At 30.8% G+C, this 18,884-nt stretch overlaps 2 protein-coding genes and 1 long non-coding RNA gene across 4 annotated transcripts; all 3 read left to right on the top strand.

Annotated features, from left to right (window-relative positions):
* The first annotated feature begins 296 nt into the window (after window positions 1–296).
* On the top strand, window positions 297–724 carry LOC118054211 (uncharacterized). Its single transcript, XR_004688478.2, has 2 exons — window positions 297–485; window positions 632–724. It is a non-coding gene; the product is annotated as an uncharacterized lncRNA (long non-coding RNA).
* A 3,599-nt stretch (window positions 725–4,323) lies between these two features.
* Window positions 4,324–7,686, top strand: LOC118054209 (uncharacterized). Of its 2 annotated transcripts, none has more exons than XM_035065695.2 (7): window positions 4,324–4,577; window positions 4,657–4,795; window positions 5,054–5,155; window positions 5,365–5,489; window positions 6,280–6,554; window positions 6,648–6,738; window positions 7,118–7,288. In XM_035065695.2, exons 1-7 carry the CDS (start codon window positions 4,464–4,466, stop codon window positions 7,136–7,138), a joined length of 867 nt encoding a protein of 288 aa, XP_034921586.1. In that variant the 5' UTR covers window positions 4,324–4,463; the 3' UTR covers window positions 7,139–7,288. The 2 variants fall into 2 exon arrangements, with proteins under 2 accessions (XP_034921586.1, XP_034921585.1); XM_035065694.2 differs by having other exon boundaries at window positions 4,328–4,577; window positions 7,096–7,686.
* Window positions 7,687–10,703: 3,017 nt separating this feature from the next.
* On the top strand, window positions 10,704–12,413 carry LOC118054210 (chalcone synthase). Its single transcript, XM_035065696.2, has 2 exons — window positions 10,704–10,947; window positions 11,211–12,413. The coding sequence occupies exons 1-2, from the start codon at window positions 10,770–10,772 to the stop codon at window positions 12,212–12,214; spliced, it is 1,182 nt and encodes a 393-aa protein (XP_034921587.1). The 5' UTR covers window positions 10,704–10,769; the 3' UTR covers window positions 12,215–12,413.
* Window positions 12,414–18,884: the final 6,471 nt, after the last annotated feature.

The raw sequence follows: 18,884 nt of genomic DNA, 5'->3' as shown, positions 1-18,884 counted from the left end.
GTGGTCTCTTACTTTCAACCACACATGCTTTCAGATTGGAAAGACGTATATATTATGATGAAGTTGAAGGCCTCACAGTGGAATGGCTTGAAGCTACATCGACACTGGTGCTAAGTATAAATGCTCCAAATGCTCTGTCAGGAGAGCAGGCCCTGGGTATTACAGGGCACTCGATGAGGTTGCATGGGTCATAAATCCTTGTGATCATAACATGGAACCTGACATGGAGAGTACCCAGGGATGTCGGGCAGCCCAGCATTCTGATCCATTTTGAAATCTGAAATTGATCCTTTTGTTTTCCTCTCACAGTGCGTCTCCTCTCAACAATCCCTGTTGCACTTAACGCCACTGGTGGGGATGATGGGCCCCGCAATATTGGGGCACGGCTGTTCATGAGCTCATATTTTACCTAGACTCTGTTTCATGAGCAGGTATTTGAGTGGCGGATGAAGTTTTTCAACTCAATGAATCCTACAGAAATGAAGGTGACAGAGCTTTACAAGGGATCTCTTGTAGATAAGAACTTTAGTGTATAGTTTTAGATTAAAAAAGAAGCAAAAATCCGTGGTTTTTTCAGAATCACTGATTTTTAATGGGTGTTTTTTTCTTCTTCAACCTTTCGATGCTAAAGCATCCAGTGGAAGGTGCAGATGATAGCGGGTTCCTTGCTGTGGGAGTTCCAGCTAAGGTGGCTGTTTTTATCAAAAGCTGCTTGATAGTGGAATCGACCCTTGTTTTTGGAGGTCAGTTCCATCCGACATAATGTGGTGGCTCATTTCTGGTGATTTGGAGCCAATTTCTTGCTTTACTAGTTTTGCAGCTCACGCTGCTCCGCAGTCTCACCTTTAATTTCAAAAAAAAAAAAAAATATATTATGAGTAGAATCCAAGCGTGTTTGGATCTATCAAGTTAGGTTTTAAATATATTTGGGTCCTGTTGCGGCAAGAACACAAAGTTATTTTGGATCCTGCCCAACCTTATTTAAGTCTAGCCTTGAGTTAGCTTGACAAGACCTAAAATTATTTGGGTCCTGTACATAACAGGATTAAAGTTTATTTTTGGATCCTGCAACAAATAATTTGTATGTAATTTATAAATGAAAATAAATTTAAAATTAAGTGTAATTTGATAAAATTATTATTACAATACATTTGGTAAAAATTAGTAAGTGATATAACATTTATTTTTTCAAATTCATCAATTATTTTATTAATAATATTAATTACAATAAAATATACTCTTATAAATTTTACTGAAACTAATAATATTTATAATGTAAATCATAATATTTTTAGTATTAATTATTATAAAAATAATATTATTTATAACTCCAAAAATAATAATATTTTTTGAGATTAAAAACTATTAATTATACTAAAAAACAATATATTATGAAAACATATAATAATAATTTTAATATTAATTATACAAAAAAAAATATATAAGAGAACAAATAATAATAGTTTTGAGATCAACACTTTAATTAGACTAAAAAAATAATAATATATTTAACACCAATAGTATCAATTATACCAAAAACAAATATTAAGAAAAAATATAATAATTCTTTTAATATTAATTATACTAAAAAAATAAAATCAACAAAACAAATAATAATATTTTTACTATTAATACTCTAAAAATTAATTATACCAAAAAAAGAATATTAAGAAAACTAATAATAATTTTTTTAATATCAATACTTGTAATTATACTAAAAGTATAGGCAGCCTAAGCACTGCATGGTGCTTGGGCTACACCCAAAAGGAAGCAGACCAAGTGTCAGGTGGCATTGCGCTGCTGTTTAGAGTGGTGTTGCTCAAACACCACGTGGCGCTTTGTTTGTCTCGGTTAGCACGCAATGCTATTTTGGGTCCTACTCTGCCAAGTCCAAGGCTAGGCTTGGGCCATGCCTAGCAGTGCCCAAGCCAAAGCGCCACCTGGTGCTTGGACTGCAGTGCAGAGGAAGCAAGCCAAGCGCCACTTTGGCACTTGGGATGTCCGCCCTCGGGAGGGAACCCAATCGTCACATATCCCAACGTGGTTTTTTTCATAGTAACAACAGTTTTTTTAAAAAGTTATTAATGATAATAATAATATTTATACTCTTATAAATTTTAATGAAAATAATAATATTTATAATACAAATAATAATATTTTTAGTAGCAATAATATGAATTATTATAAAAATAATATTATTTATAACACCAAATATAATAATATTTTAGAGACTAATACTATTAATTATACTAAAAAAATAATTAATAGAGCAAATGATAATAGTTTTGAGATTAGTACTATTAATTAGACTAAAAAAAATAATAACATTTTTAAATACTAACACTATCAATTATACTAAAAAAATATATTAAGAAAATAATATAAGAATTCTTTTAATATTAATTATACTAAAAAAAATAATATCAATAAAACAAACAATAATATTTTTTACCATTAATACTCTAAACATTAAGTATACTATTTTTTTCATCTAATTATGCTAAAATTATAGGTAGCCCAAGCGCCACATGACACTTGGACTGTAAACACCACGCGGCGCGTGGGCAGCCTACCTTTTGGGCGTGGCAACCAAAGCGCCACGTGCGCTCTTAGTCTGCCCCAGTGCCCAAAATTGGCCAGGTGGCGATGCGCCTTGCTTCTTGGTCTGCCCCCAACCCCAAGGCTCGGCAAACTAAGTACCAGGGGGCTTGCCTCCAAGTTGGTGGCGCCTCTATTTTATAGCTCAACTACACTCCTATCAAATAATGCAGTTTATAATAAAAAGCTCTCACAGTTTATATTAAAAGCACTCAAAGTATATCCACAATATAATCAATAATAAATTTATTTACAATAAATAGTATTTCATACTACAGTGAAATAATGAATAGTTTTAATTGTAGTTAATTCTCATATTTATAGTATGGACCGATGCAGCCCATAACCTTTTATTTTGGGTTAACTGTTCTTAGCTTTTTAGTACAGTCTTCAATAATAAATGTACGAGGTTGGACTGGGAGAAGATAATACTATTCTTTTCACATTTGAATAAAATGGCTTTTTTTCTTTTAGTGAGATGTGTGTGTGAGACAGAGCTATTTCTTTCGTTTCACTTGCTCTTTGCGAAAGTTAAGATGAAATGAATCAATTACGGGATACAGTCTACTCTTGGGGGAGATGCCATTGGAGGGTTGATGTGTTTGTAACATATATATATGAGAGAATGTGTTTGTAGCATAATTTGACCCCATGAGTTTTTTGCTTTTCTTGTTATAAATGTGCGATTTAATATTTTTTTTCCTATTACATTTTCACTCAGCCTTACAGCAAGATCCACATCTAAAACTCTTAATTCTGGTATTGCAGCCAAACTTAAGGTTTTTTGGATCCGGCGTTATAGCCAGACTCATTTAAACTTAGGTCATGCAAGTTTAATATTATTATTAGTATTAAAAATATTATTATTTGTATTATAATGAATATTTTTAATATAATAATTAATAAATTTGAAAAACAAATATTATTAATATTGAAAAACAACTATAGATTTGATTTGAATGGTAAAATTAAAAACTATAAGAACTTGAGTTAGGCATGTTTAATATTATTATTAATATTATAATTATTATTATTATTATCGTTATTATTAACATTATTATTAATAAATTTGAAAAAAATACTATTATTATTGAAAAAAAATCATAGATTTGATTTGAAGGGTAAAATTTAAAAATTGTTTTGTTGTGTTGTCGTCATCGTCGTTGTCATCATTATTGTTGTTATTCTTATTATTATTATAATTATTAGTGTTATTCTTATTCTTAATATTGTTATTATTTTTATTATTATTAAGTTTGAAAAAAATATTATTACTATTGAAGAAAAATCATAAATTTTATTTGAAGAAATTAAAAAACTATAAGAAGTTGAGTCAAATAAGTTTAATATTTTTATTTTTATTATTATTATGGAAACCAGACCTCAGAAACTTGGGTGTGGTTGGGGCGCCAAACCCAAGTTTATAATCATTAATATTATTTTTATTGCTATTATTATTGTTTTCATCATTATTATCAATAATAATTTTTTTAAAAAATATATTATTACTATCAAAGAAAAACTATAAATTTAAATTCAAGGAATAAAAAAAGCAATAAAAACTTGGATCAAATAAATTTAATATTATAAATATTACTCTTGAATCAAGTGTTAGAACTAAACTTAATACTCTTATATTTATCTTTACAAATAAACATAACACTTTTAAATTTTAATTATTTTTATATTTTTTACACCAAAAAAAAAAAAATAACCCGCGCGGCACATAACTAGTCCAAACTATTTTTAGAAGCAAGCTGCCCTAAAGAGCAGAAAACTCCCAGGAGCCCTAAATGAAATCGAGAGCGCGCCAATCCTGGTCGGAGGAAAACAATCAATCTGGTTCATTGATTGTTCTATGAGACATGACGTCTGCAATTGGATGGTACGGGCCGTTAGTTGATCTCTGCAAAACCGATCATCACATCGGCGATATCGTTCAGCTTCTCGTCTTTGTTCACCGCTCCACTCCCGTTCAGGTATTACCTTACATTTCCTTTTATTAATTATAAATGTTCGCCTCCTTACATAATTGGTTTCTGGTTTCGAATCATGCAGTACAAATTATCAAAAGGTGGAGAAGTAATCAGGACAGACATTCAGGTTGGTGATGATACGCTGCCATTTTTCTCCGTCTCGTTGTGGAAAAAGCAGATGGGAACCATGGTTGTTGCCGGTGATATCTTACTGTTGCAAAGTAAGCAAGGACACCCTTTTTTTTTTCAATTTGCTTCAATTTTCATAATATATTCAAGATTAATTGGGGATTGCGTTTCTGCTTTATTGATTCTTTATCGATGGGAAATTTCACTCATATCTTTGGAATTTCGTTCCATATTCCGATAAAGTATCAATGTTTGGAATTTCTGATTCGCTCATTTCTTAAACTTGTAGCGGTGATAATCACATAAATTGTTGATTTTTGCTATTTGTTATAATCTTTGGGATAATTCAGATGTGAAGATCACTAAATTTGGACATGCCGTTGAGGCCAGAACGGTCGAGTGGTCATCATTAGTACGTTTAGTCCATCCTTATGGATCTCTTCTCTCAAAAGGTACTTCATTTTGCTTCGCTTTTCTGCTTGGAAGTGTTAACCCTGCACCCTGCCCCGGATATTTGGAATGGAATCTTGGAGTCATATTTTGGACTTTCAAATTTTGAACATCACAACTGCTTAGAATTAAGAGGAAATGAAAACGGAGGCTATTCTATTAATGTTCAACTCGTCTTTTGGGCTTCTCTAAATAATGAATATGTATGTAGGTGTAGATGAGTTAATAGAGGAATCTCAAGCAGGGAAAACAACGTTGGAAAAGCTTTGCAAGGTAATAAAATGGGTGCAGCGAGCTAGATCTGCTCTTAACACAATCGGGTCACACAGTTTTGTGGTAATGTCTTTGCTCTCTTGTTTTGTAGCTTTAGTTACATTGCATTTAACTACGCCTAATCTTATATGTTGCTTGGGGAATTTGAATCCAATAAACTCATGGTCTCTATTGTTTAAATCGAATAAAGACTCTTTTAATGATTGTGTTTGTGGATGTGATATACAAGTTGTGTTTAATGTCTTTTCTTTTTCATGTGCTCTAATCTTCCCATTGTAAGTGATCTTTTTGCTGGTCATGCCAAGCCACTTTATTATTAATTGAGAAAATGTCATGGTCACAGAGTTGTTGTGAGTTGTTGTTGCTGTTTTTGCCATTTCAGTCATTTAGGAATTTGTTTTCCCATGTTAATTGCCCCCGTCATCCTCTATTTTGGATGTCATTACACTTTGCATTTTGTTTTTTGAAAACCTTAAACTTTTCATTCCTGATTTTTCTTATGATTGTAATTTCCACCTTCTGTTAAAAATTTTTCTTATGATTGTAATTTCCACCTTCTGTTAAAAATCTGTTAGTTAACCTTAGAAATGGAGCTGACTTTTGGAAAAACAATTCCATAAAATGACCAAATAATCTATGAGGAACTTGCAACAAAGTCATCCCTTTTCATCTCAGATTTTGTTGAAAAGGAATAAGCTGTACACTAGGTAATGAATCTCATAAGCACCACATCTATACCATCGCATTCTTATCACAACAGTTGCATCTCCATCTTTAAGCCTTTAAGTTGTATTGGTACTGTTGGCTAGTTGTATGCTCATTTGAGTAATTACTGAAACAACTTGCATGGCAGAAACCGAGGAACTGGAAATTGCCAAAACAGAGTGAATCTCAGAACTTGCTCTTGCTTTCAGAAGTATTGGGCCTAAGTAATTCCTGTAATGCAATTTTTAATGCATCAATTGGTGAAATTTTCCTACCAATTACCTGGAGAGCACTTGATGACTCTGATATGGAAAAGATGTTTGTCAGCAGGAGGACGACTGAAGATAAAGATAATAGTTTAGCAGAAGATTTTATTTGTCTTGGCTGTCACTTATGTGGTACTCCTATGGTTTCAGAGAACGGGTATGGAAAATTGAAACTGTCATATTGCAATTATTTCCTGTATGGAAAGTTGAACATGAATTGGATTACTGAATAATTTACTGGTTGCTACAGGTCTATATGCAAGCAAAGCAATATTTCACTCTATTGCCCGAAAAGCCCAAATCACCTTCATGCAGTAACCTTGATTTACAGGCCCTTTATGGTATGGATTTGTTCATGCTCTTGTCTCGATAAGTGCAATGCTCTCGCTCATATTGAAATGATGACAGCACAGCACATTCAGACTGCTTGATGATATTCCATGCATCTGTTCTAGTCATTCTGCTTTTTTCCCCTCGTTATATGGTTGGTGTTGCCCCTCTCTGCGTGATAGATTTTCTTGTTTTCAAGATTTCCAATAAAAACAAGTATTTTAGGAACAAGTTCATCTGTTCTTATCTTTGTATGTCTTAGATCATCTTGAAATCAATATCTTGCTGATTGTGATCTTCTGCATCAGATTTATTTTTGCCATTGCATTGTTTTACCATAATCATGTCAGAGCATTTCTTCACCGCAGTTATATGTCTGGGATGAATCAGAATACCTGCCACTCCTCGTAAGAAACAAGGCTGCAGTAGTGTTGTTTGGAAACATCAGGGCTGAAAGAGTCTACTCATGCTTTAGAGGACAAAACCGTAGTCATAATTCCAACCAAGCATATTTTTGCCGGGAGAATGTAAAGAAAGGATTAGTGGGTTCTTGCTCATCAGATGCAGATAAGAGCCTAGAAGTCAAGGAGAAAAACCACCACAATAAAAACACGAACTTTCATATGATTTGGTTGGTTCTTCTAAAGATATTGTTGCAGCAGGGAAAGAATAGTCCCTTGAAATTTGAAGCAACTGTGAACACCGGCCTAGATGCCGAACACGGGAAGTTTGAAATGCTATCTGTTTCAGTTCCATGCGCCAGAAACAAATTGTTCTCTGGTTGATGTACATGTACTTTGCTAGTTAGAGGACCTGATATTCCTTTTCGTGTAATCATAAACTCTGTACAAACTCCCCAACATTCAGTAGTAGCTTACTGTCATGGGGGCCTTTGTACCAAAAAGAAAGTCATTGGGATCTTCTTCATATGATCCTGTAAATCAGAAGTGCTTCTCTCAGCCATATTCTTCAGCAGTAGCTTACTAATTTTTTTTTGAACTCATCAGAGATGAGGATTTAAAAATGATATAAATTTATAAACTTAATAGATCATAAGAGGGGTTTTTTATTTAATTATCTTTTTTTTTTATTATTTAAAAATATGTAAAATGAACGAGGTAGGAGAAGAAAATTCATGCACACACTCCAAAATGAAAGTAAGATATAAACTTAATGGTCATATTTGTTGTTATGTTTTAAAAATATTTTAAAAAATAATTAATTTTTTTTTATTTTTTGTTTTAAATTAATATTTTTTTGATATTTTTTAAATCATTTTGATGTGTTAGTTTTAAAAATAATTTTTAAAAAATAAAAAAATATTTTTAAAAAATAACCGAAGTTAAAATACCAAATAAAAAACTACACACATGTCTGTTCATGAGTGCATTTTTGACTTAGATATGGCTAAGATAGCAGTGTGATAAAGGTATGTCCAATCTCCAGTTTTGTCTCTTCTAATAAAGATAAAAATGTGGCCAAATAAAAAGGATATGCTGATTCAAAAACTCATTTAAATAGAAGCATTGACATTAACAAATATACTAATAGAGTTGGGGTGGCTGAAGCTGCTCCCCATTTTTTTTTCTTGCTGTTACATTTTTTTTTAATTAAATATTTTTTGATTTAATTCTAAGTGATAAAATTTTAAATTATGATAAAAATATAAAATTAAAAGAAAAAAATACCATAATATAAAATACAGATAAAATGCACGATCAATCTCGAACTTATAAGAAAATACTTTTCAATCCCCCTGTTTTCTTTTCTCCTCTACTTCACTTAATATAGATTTTGAAATTTTAATTTTGATTTGAAAATTTATTTTATTCATTTTTATTCCATGCCTTTACAAGAAGAGAGAGACACTCATAGCAAAACACGCAGAAAAGAAAAATTTATCCGTTGATTATATTTCAAAAAAAATAATCAATTTTAATATCAATAAAATTTTCAATAAAAAGAGTTCCATTGAAATTTTCTAGATATTTATTGTGCTGTAAAAGATAGATTAAAAAGAGAAGTTATTTTCCTATTTGAATTTGTATTTTAAAATGATTTAAATGTATTTTGAGTTGAGAGATATTTTTATCGATACAATAAGAATGTTTATTAAATAAAAATAAATTAAAAATATAAAATTTTAGATCTAAAAAATCTTAGCTTGATTTTCTTACCATCAAGTAGAAAACTGGGTATATAGACTCCTTTTATTTTATTTTTTTTAAAAAAGGGTTGATAACATTTTGTTCACTTCCTTTGCCATATAAAAAAAGCCACGCACTTGAGCTTGACCCGTGCTTGTGGTTTTTTCTTTAAATGAGCTAGACGTGCTTGGCCTCTATATATTCGGCTATAGTGCTCTCTCTCTCTCTCTCTCTCTCTCTCTCTCTAATTAAGTTTCATAAAAATAAATCAATTTTAAATAGTTTAAGAATAAAAAAAAATATATTTTTCTTATAAAACTATCAGGCTTTTTTTTTTTACAGCCCTTTGTGATTTGTAGTTGTTTTTTTTCTTAATTGTTTTTCTGCATTTTTTTGCACTATTTGTTTTATTACTGCATGATTACATAAAAAATAGAATCCAAAAGGTTTAGTGTTGTATTTTTTAATACATCCGCAACATAATAATGAAAATATTATTTTTTTATTAAATTAAATTTTGCTTCTATGATTCTGATAATTTTTTATAAAAAAAATTGCCAATAAAGAAATCACATTAATAGGATAAAACTTTTTAATTAAAAAAAATACCTTTTTATATCATTATTTTTTTGTAAAATTAGATGCAATGAATAAAAATAAACTATAACTTGAGGTGTGTATCTAATCTATTTTTAATGATATTTTCTCAAACAAAAAGCTATCCTTCAAAACATAATAAGTTTCTTTTCTAGAAATAAAAGTTCTGGAACAACGATCAAAATAAAAAGAAAATACAAATAAGTGTTGCAAACACAGAAAAATAATACTATATTTTTTTTCCAGCATACTTTGATTGTAAGAATGCATGATATATATAGACTGCTAACATATTATAATTAGATATTAAATAAATTAAAAAGTTATTACAATAATTAAAAAAATAAAAAAAATTATTAGGGAATTAAAAAGTTGTAGCTGTTTAATCATCTGCGCTGATGTGTGATGTCCCGTACAACATCCTGAGTGATAGCATGAAGTTGATTTTAGATGGAATGAAAAAACATTAGTGAGGTAACGCAGATAAGAGACACTGAGGGTATGTTTATTTATTTTTTTAAAAAAAAATGTTTTCAAAAAATATTATATATATTTTTATTTTTAGATTATTTTAATATATTAATATTAAAATATTTTTTAAAAATAAAAAATATTATTTTAATATATTTTCAAATTAAAAATATTTTATTACTATCAGACTCAACTAGTATTTGAAAATGTGGTTATAGTTATTTTTTTAAATGTTTTTTATTTGGAAATGTATTAAAATAATATATTTTTTTATTTTTTAAAAATTATTTTTAATATCAATATATTAAAATATCAAAAAATATAAAACAAATATAAATTTAAAATAAAAAAATCAATTTTTTTTTTTAAAATACTTCTAAAATATATAATAAAAACGCATTGAATTGAGGCCGTCAGTTCTTTAAGACTGTTGTGAAACAGGTGATCTTCGTATTCTGTACACATTATTAATTAATTTCTGAAGATTAGATTTCAGTTTTTCAGAGAAATCATCCAATCATGCTGGGAGAAGATAACAAAATTATCCAGACACCAGGCAGGCACCCACTCCTTCCTTGCTGCAGGAGGCAAATTATCGCAACAGCTCATTAAAAGAGGTGGTTGGTTGGTCAAAACTTGTCAATCTTTTTGTCCGAAGCATGGAGATTGACTTGTCCCACGCTTCTGGTTTCAGACCATTTAACTGAGCATGACACGCTTGAATGGCAGTTGTGCTTGAATGCCAAACGGGTCCTTAAATTCAATGCATAACGCCTGTTCTATTTACCCTTTGAGCTTGCAAACTCACACAAATCAAGTGTTGAACGATGGCTTCAGATCAGACATCCCAAGGTGCTCAAGCAGCACAAAGAACAGCCACAATTCTAGCCATTGGCACTGCAAATCCAGCTAATTTTATCTACCAGGATGACTACCCGGATTATTATTTCCGAGTCACCGGGAGCGAGCACATGACTGACTTGAAGGGCAAGTTCAAGCGCTTATGTAAGTGATTAATGTGATGGAAACTGAGCATATTATGATTGAGCAAGAAATGCAGGGGAGCTTGCAGCTCTTACAGTGACAGGTTGTTTTGACCTGACTGCTTGCTGATCTTTAACAATAATATGACCGTAAGATCTAAACAGATTACGTGCATGCTGTTTTCGGATACCAGCTTGCTAGGGTTCTAAACTTGCTGATTCTATCTTCCATAAATGTGGAGGGTACATCATCAAATGGCTGCTACTAATGTGATATGCTTACAGGTGAGAAATCAGAAGTAAGGAAACGTCACTTCCACCTCACTGAAGAAATCCTCAACAAGAACCCAACCATGTGTACCTATGATGATCCATCTCTCGATGTGCGCCAAGACGTGCTAGTGACAGAGGTACCCAAACTTGGAATGGAAGCAGCACTAAAAGCTATTGAAGAGTGGGGGCGACCTAAATCCAGCATCACACACCTCATATTCTCTGCACTTGCTGGCATAGATATGCCAGGAGCAGATTATCAACTTACCAGGCTCCTTGGACTCGAACCATCCATCAAGAGAATCATGCTGTATCACCAGGGCTGTAACATTGGTGCAGCCACCCTTCGCATTGCCAAGGATTTTGCAGAAAACAATGCTGGTGCTCGTGTTCTTGTTGTGTCTTCGGATCTCACTGTGGGTACTTTCCGGGGGCCTTCTAATGACAACTTGTCTTGTCTGGTAGCCCAAGCAATTACCGGTGAAGGTGCAGCTGCTTTGATCATTGGTGCTGATCCTGACATGTCAGTTGAACGACCATTGTTCCAGATTCTGTCTGCATCACAAACAATCATTCCTGATTCAAATGATGGAATCGAAGGACACCTGCGTGAAGTGGGTCTGACTGTTCACTTTTCAAGGAATGTGCCCGAGTTGATCTCTCGAAATATTGGAAAGTGCTTGGTTGAAGCATTTGGTCCAATTGGTGTTAGTGACTGGAACTCACTGTTTTGGATTGTACAACCGAGTGGTGCAGCAATTCTGAATTTGATTGAAGCTGAAGTTGGTCTGGAACAAGAAAAATTGTCAGCAACTAGACATGTGCTGAGCGAGTTTGGAAACATGGGTGGCCCAACTGTGTTCTTCATTCTAGATGAGATCAGGAGAAGGTTGTTAGAGAAAAGAAAGACCACGACCGGAGAGGGGATGGAGTGGGGTGTGCTGATTGGATTAGGGGCAGGGATCACCGTGGACACAGTTGTACTGCACAGTGTTCCTATAGCAGAAGGCCGCTGAGTCCTGTCTAATGCTTTGTGCTCATAATGGTGTCGCTTAATAATTAAAAGTAACTCACAGATGCTTGATTGTGTTAATTAAGTGAGAAAACCTTGTTTATCGCCATCTCAGTGGGTTTTGATGAGTGCCTGTGCTTGTGCAATACCACACTGCTATCTAGTTTCATAAATTCAGAGATGAAGTATTTCAATAAAATAAGAAGTTCTGTCCATTAAGAAATCACATTAATAGGATAAAACTTTTTAATTAAAGAAATGCCTTTTTGTATCATTATTTTGTTGTAAAATTATATACAATTAACAACAACAAACTATAACTTGAGACATGTACAAACATTATCTTTAATGATATTTTCTTAAGACTATATCCTCTAAAATCTAACAAGTTCCTTCTCTAAAAACAAGGATTACAAAAACAACAATTAAAATAAAAAGAAAATACTTGCAAGTCTTGCAAACACAGAAAAATACTACCAAGATTTTTTTTCAATAATAATATAAGTTTCATGAAAAATAATAATTTCCAAACCCATGTTTGCCTTGTGTTATATTGATTGCCAAACCCAAGTATTTTGGATTCAACACGTTTGCCAGACCCATTAAATCCATATTTCATTGGGTTTGACATAATTGTTATTAGCAGTTGTATAATTATTGCTATTAGTGGTTGTATAGTGTCGGTTCACAATCACTATTATCATTAGTGGTTGATTAATATGACCGCTAATGATAATTATCGTACCCTCGCATAGAGCGCGATGTCGCGGCGACCTTCTCTAGGAGCGGGGATTCATGTCTAGGTCTTAGTTTTATGAATAAAGGAGTCGTCACCTAGTATTATAGCCAATAAAAAACCTAATTGGTTTTTTAGAGATTCTAAGGTAAGGGACTGATTGTGTAAATTGAAGGTTTTATCACCCCTAGCACGCTTTATCTAAGGTTAGCTATTTGGTGTTTAGTTTGGTTTATAATTGTTATGGTGTTGATGTTTTCTAATCCCATCATTTTTCTTATGATAATTTTACTATAGATATATATAAACACTTGGGTTCAAAGTTTAAAAGCAAAAACCCTTAGCTAATATAGATCATATTTTTATATATGTTTTCTAATTCCTTGGACTTCTCTCGTTCATAATTTCAAGCAAAGAATAAATAAATGTAAAATTTATAAAAATATAATAAGAAATTGTTATCTATTTGATATGAACTAGAAAATCTTAACTAATCTTTCAGTTATTTTGGGTGAGAGATTTGTAATATAATAAGAAAGATAATCATTACCCTATACATACTATATAATAAATAAGTTGTTTTGTATTTGTTTTTAATAATAATAAAGATGCCTAATATCCTAAGAAGTTAAGAGTTTGCCTATATTGATATATTTGTGTTTGTTATCAACATTAAGAGATTATTATAACGTAAGACATTGATTTAAGATTTAGGCATGATAACAAGGCCCGATCCTTACTTTTGAAACACATGCATTGGACCCTAAAAAATAATAAACAATTAATAGACATAAACTTATTCAATATTAAATTCATAGAAATGTACTGAAAACCACCACTCACACTCAATGATTTTATGTGGAATTACATTTATCTTGCACAATGTCATTTGCATCATCAAAGAAAGGTGTTAAAAAAAATACACAAGCATAAATTTAACATACATATCAACATAAACATAAAGAAGTCAAATTCAAACAACAAATAAATATTTACAAATAATATTATAATTAAGGATTAATATTAAGGTTCACAAAATATTTACATTTTATAATAATAAAAAAATATTTTCATTGTAAATGACTTTGCTTTTTGAAGGCAATTGATTGAAAAGCTGGAAAAGTAGCCTGAAAGGGTATTATCGAGACACCCTTGAATCCAAGGGTTCAAATTCACAAGAAAAGAAAACTTTTTTTATTGTATTTTTTATTTTTAGAAAAAATTATAAGGAAAACCATGATATCTTTGAAAACATTTTGAACACGATAAGGACATTTATTAATCAATTTATCACTCAGTCATTATAAATATAAAGAAAATATATTTTAGAAAAAAAAATTTAACACAATGAAGTCAAGTATTAATTAATTTATTACACTACTAAAATTCTTAGATTTATCAACATAATTTATACTATCATTCTATCGGCAATGAATTTACTGACGAGCTCATAAACAAAAATGCTCCATCTGTAAAATACTCATTGGTAATTTTTGATCTGTCAGTAAGTTCATCAGTAATAAAAATATTTATTACCGATCATTTATTGACTGGAAAAACACACCAAATTTTTTTTTATCCGTTTCAATCCATTGGTATTTCCCTTGAGAAGGCTGTCATATAAACGATAGAAATACCGTATGCAGTTCCGTCGATGATTAAACAATGGCATAATAGAATTTGAAGTAATATTTTTCTAACTCTCTGGAATATACCGACAAACTTAATCCATCGGTAATTATTTAAAACTATTTGAAAAAAAATCTATTTAACAGAACTAGAAAACAATTAAAATATTGTAAATCAACAGTCCATAATACTCAGGAATTGAGTTACTTGGAAAATAGAAGAAGAAAATCAACTCAAACAAATATGGAACAAATAAATAACACAAAAAAATAAACAACAACAAATAAATAAATTAACTAAAAATAATTTTCACCTAACCTAGAAAACCTATTTCAGAACCCATAATCTAGCAACAAATAAAATAATTTAATTGAAATTGAACAACAAAATCCAACAAAATTGATCTCATATGAAAAAAAAAATCTCACAACAACATTCATACAATTATTAAGAACAAAAAAAATAAAAAATAAAAAATAAAAAAATATAATGAAAAAAAAAACATAAGAAAGAAGAAAAAACAAATAATCTTACCTTAATGTAATTGCGAGTGAAGTTGAGAAGAGAAGAAGTATGTTAATTAAAAAAAACTGAGAAGAGAAAAGAAGAAAAGAGGAGAAGACATATATGTGCATGAAGGAGTTGAGAAGAGAATAGAAAAGAAGAGAAAGAAAGAAATGGATGTTGATGTTTTTTACATAAGAAGAAGAATAAGAAGAAGAAGCGCGTCTGTTGTGAAATGAGGGATTCTAGTCTTTTTATTAGGGTATTTTACTGATAAATAATTAAATATTAATATTTTTAATCATTCCATCAGTGATTTTGTTTGTAATATTTAATTTAATCAAATTTTTTTGGGAACCCCCCAAATATTACCGATGACATTTCAATCTATTGGTGATTCTGTCTGTAATATTTAATTTAAAATTTTGATTTAATCAAAATTTTTTTAGAAACCCCCCGAATATCATCAATGTCTTTTTAATCTGTCGTAATTTCACCTATAAAGAACAATAATAAACTGGTTGAAATTATATTTAATGATCAGTTTTTCTATTAGAAGATTTTACTTATATCCTTTAGTCACTTGGGAAAAAGGTTAGAAATATTCATGTTAGTCCCTTTTCTCTTTCTCAATTATCTCTATGTTCACTAAAATTTATGATTTGTTTAGAACATTTTTTTTTTTTTTTAATTTTGAACATTCATCAACCTGAATATGATAAGGGAAGAGGTCGGAAATTATGAAATAACCAAAATTAGAATTCAAAAAGCATTCTGATCCTAAACCACACATGTGGTCATTCCACCTTAGAATTTGAAGCAAAGAATATGACAGTGGTTACCTCAATGTTTGTTATTTTTAAATTCTAAGAGAAGAAAGATCAATAAATATTTTCCATTTCATGAATTAGCAAAGCATGCAAGTTTACTTTGGCTCTCATTAATCGCTTACTAATATGTCATGCAAACAAATTAGAAATCAATGATCTAGGAAATGTCAAAACAAATATAGGGAAGTGGGCAACATTTCTAGGACATGCACGCACAACATTATCATTGAAAGAAGCTTTCAAAGTTTATACATAGAATGAAATATTGGAGTAAATATGGGCCCAAAGTATACCCAAAAGTTAATTGACACCACACGAACTTCAAATTACAATTCCAATCGAGTTAAAAGTACTCGTGCAATTTCTCCCTCTTTTTTCATTCTAAAATTATGCTAGCTACCTCCCATGTAGTCTTATTGTTTTTTATTCATGTGAAAAGAGCAATTTTTATTCAATAATTTAAGCGGTTAAATAAGATTTCAAGATATAATTTTTATTATTTTTTAACATATCTTTTCAAGTAAGTTTTTTGAACTTAAAACTTGCATAGACCCACATTACTTTGTATTTATTTTTTATCAAATAAAATGGGGAAGGTGATGTTCAAACTCATGATCGCTATATTAATAAGACTCTAATACCATGTCAAAAAATCAATATAGCCTAAAAGTGTAAACTATTAAGTCAGATATCAAGATATGATTTATATAATTCTCTAATACACCTTCTCGAGTAAAAGTCTTTTCGACTTAAAACTTGCATGTGCCCACATCATCTAATAACTTAAGTTTTCAGGTTGAGATTGTTCTTCAATATGGTATCAAAGCTTAATGACCAAGTGATCACGAATTCGAATCTCACCGTCTCAATTTATTTTATAAAAATGAAGCACAAAATAGTATTGGTCTAAGCAATTTCAAGCTCAAAGAGCTTTCATTTGAAGATAAATCATATATAGGGATCTTATCTAACAACTTAAGTTATTAAGTTGAAATAGTTTTTTGACAATACTGTTTCAGGTGAAAGGCTTTTGAATTTAAAATTTGCACAAATCTACATTACATTTGTTTAATTTTTATAAAATAAAATGGAAGTGGTAAGATTTGAATTCGTGACCGTTTAGTCAACAAGGTTTTAATACCATATCAAAAAATCTTCTTTTTAAAAAACTTAAGCTTTTAGATAAAACTCTAAAATATAAACCGCTAATGCAATCCTAAATTTAATCGGTCTTTTCATATGCTACTTGAGTTGCTGTTCATTGACCACTTGCTATATTATTGATTGGTCCAATGGCTCGACAACTGCAATCTTATTGTCTAAGTCAATTAATAATTCTGATGTAAAAGATAGGCAGAAAGAAGAAACTTATCCTTTGCATTTCTTTATCCCTTTCGAACAGCTTTTTCTTCTTCTTTTTTGGCTTAAAATAATTGGCCTAAACATTTAAAATGGCCAGCATCTCCTCAAACAACAACTCTTTTGGATTGGATTTGAACTCCTTGAAGAAAAGCCAAACCAAATTAGTATGCAATCAGTATGCCCTAATCTTCCAAGAAAAAAGATTTCTCATCACACAGAGGAAAGAAGACAACCCTATCAACAACCTTCCCGCTTGGTCTCCAATCTATGATTAAAATCTTCCAATTTGCAAGTTTTTTAGCAATAAAGTCACTCTTTCATCACCATAGAAAACTCCCCTACATGTGCTTACGGTACCAGCAAAATCACATAATTGTTTTTTTTTTTTTTAAATCAATTAGACATAAAATATGAGTTGATTCTCTTTTAATAAGAAAATTAGGTAGCCATCGTAGCCTTCTCTTTCGTTTTCTACTAGCCTACATTGTTTGTCACTCGTATTTTAGGGAGACACAGTGACATCATTTGCCTTCTCTACTTTAAATTACACTTGCTTGTTTTCCTCTATTTTCCCTTGCTAGTAAAATCATTGATTAATTGCATGACGTATGTGATGAACAGCCTAAAATCTGCGTAAGCACCCATTAAAGAGGAAGAAAGCCTCGACATTATCAATCCACGTGGAAGGCTATTATACAATTAGACAGTACTGTTGGACTCCAAGAAACTGTATCCGCACTCCATACATTCCCACTAATTCATTGTTTTTTCCAAAATAACAACGGGAGAAAGAAGAAAAAAATAATTAAATATTAATTAGGGTATTTTTTTTATTTTATAAAAATTAAATGAGTGAAGGTGTGGTTAATTATAATTGTAGAGTCACCAACCCATGTACAACAATTTTCTTTATTTCAATATATATCTCCAACTTGCTCTCTGCCTCTCAATTTCTTTTTCTCATGCATGTATCTTGTTTAATTTTTAAAAATACTTAGTAATTAAATTGAAACTATTCATTTAAAATAATCCTCCTCTATTTCAACAATCTCTCTCTCTCTCTCCGGCCATGATGAAAAATCAAGATGAGATAGATTAAACAAGAAGTTCGCCTTCAAAATCACTATACATCAACAAATACCAGCCCAAATACTTGAAAAACTATAAGGAAAGAAAAACCAGCCATATGTATATTTTACTTCCTGAATTTGAAATATTTTCTCTCAAAGAAAAATGTAGGATTAGTGCTTTCACCATCATCTTCAAAACATGCTTAGTAACATTGGCGTATATACAAAATTAAACCAATTACAGATCTGATTGCTTTGCTTATTATTTATTAAGAAGACACCCGCAGTTTTAAGTTGGGCGGCAAGTTAATCCCATGAGCTCAGTAAGAAACATATATATATATATATTCTTACGAGATTGAACTTTAACAACACTATATATATTGTTCATAAGGAACAATATTTTGTTCCATTATTATTTATTATGCTAACAATTTACTAATTCATTTACTGTTTGGAGCGTCTCATATATATATAGTGTTGTTAAAGTTCAATCTCGTAAGAATTTTCCTTCGACACAATTTCAGAAACGATGAAACCCCA

This window comes from Populus alba, chromosome 5 (genome assembly GCF_005239225.2).
Source record: "Populus alba chromosome 5, ASM523922v2, whole genome shotgun sequence".
Taxonomy (NCBI): domain Eukaryota; kingdom Viridiplantae; phylum Streptophyta; class Magnoliopsida; order Malpighiales; family Salicaceae; genus Populus; species Populus alba.
The sequence above is the reverse complement of the archived record's forward strand: the minus strand, read 5'-3'. Positions and strand labels throughout refer to the sequence as shown.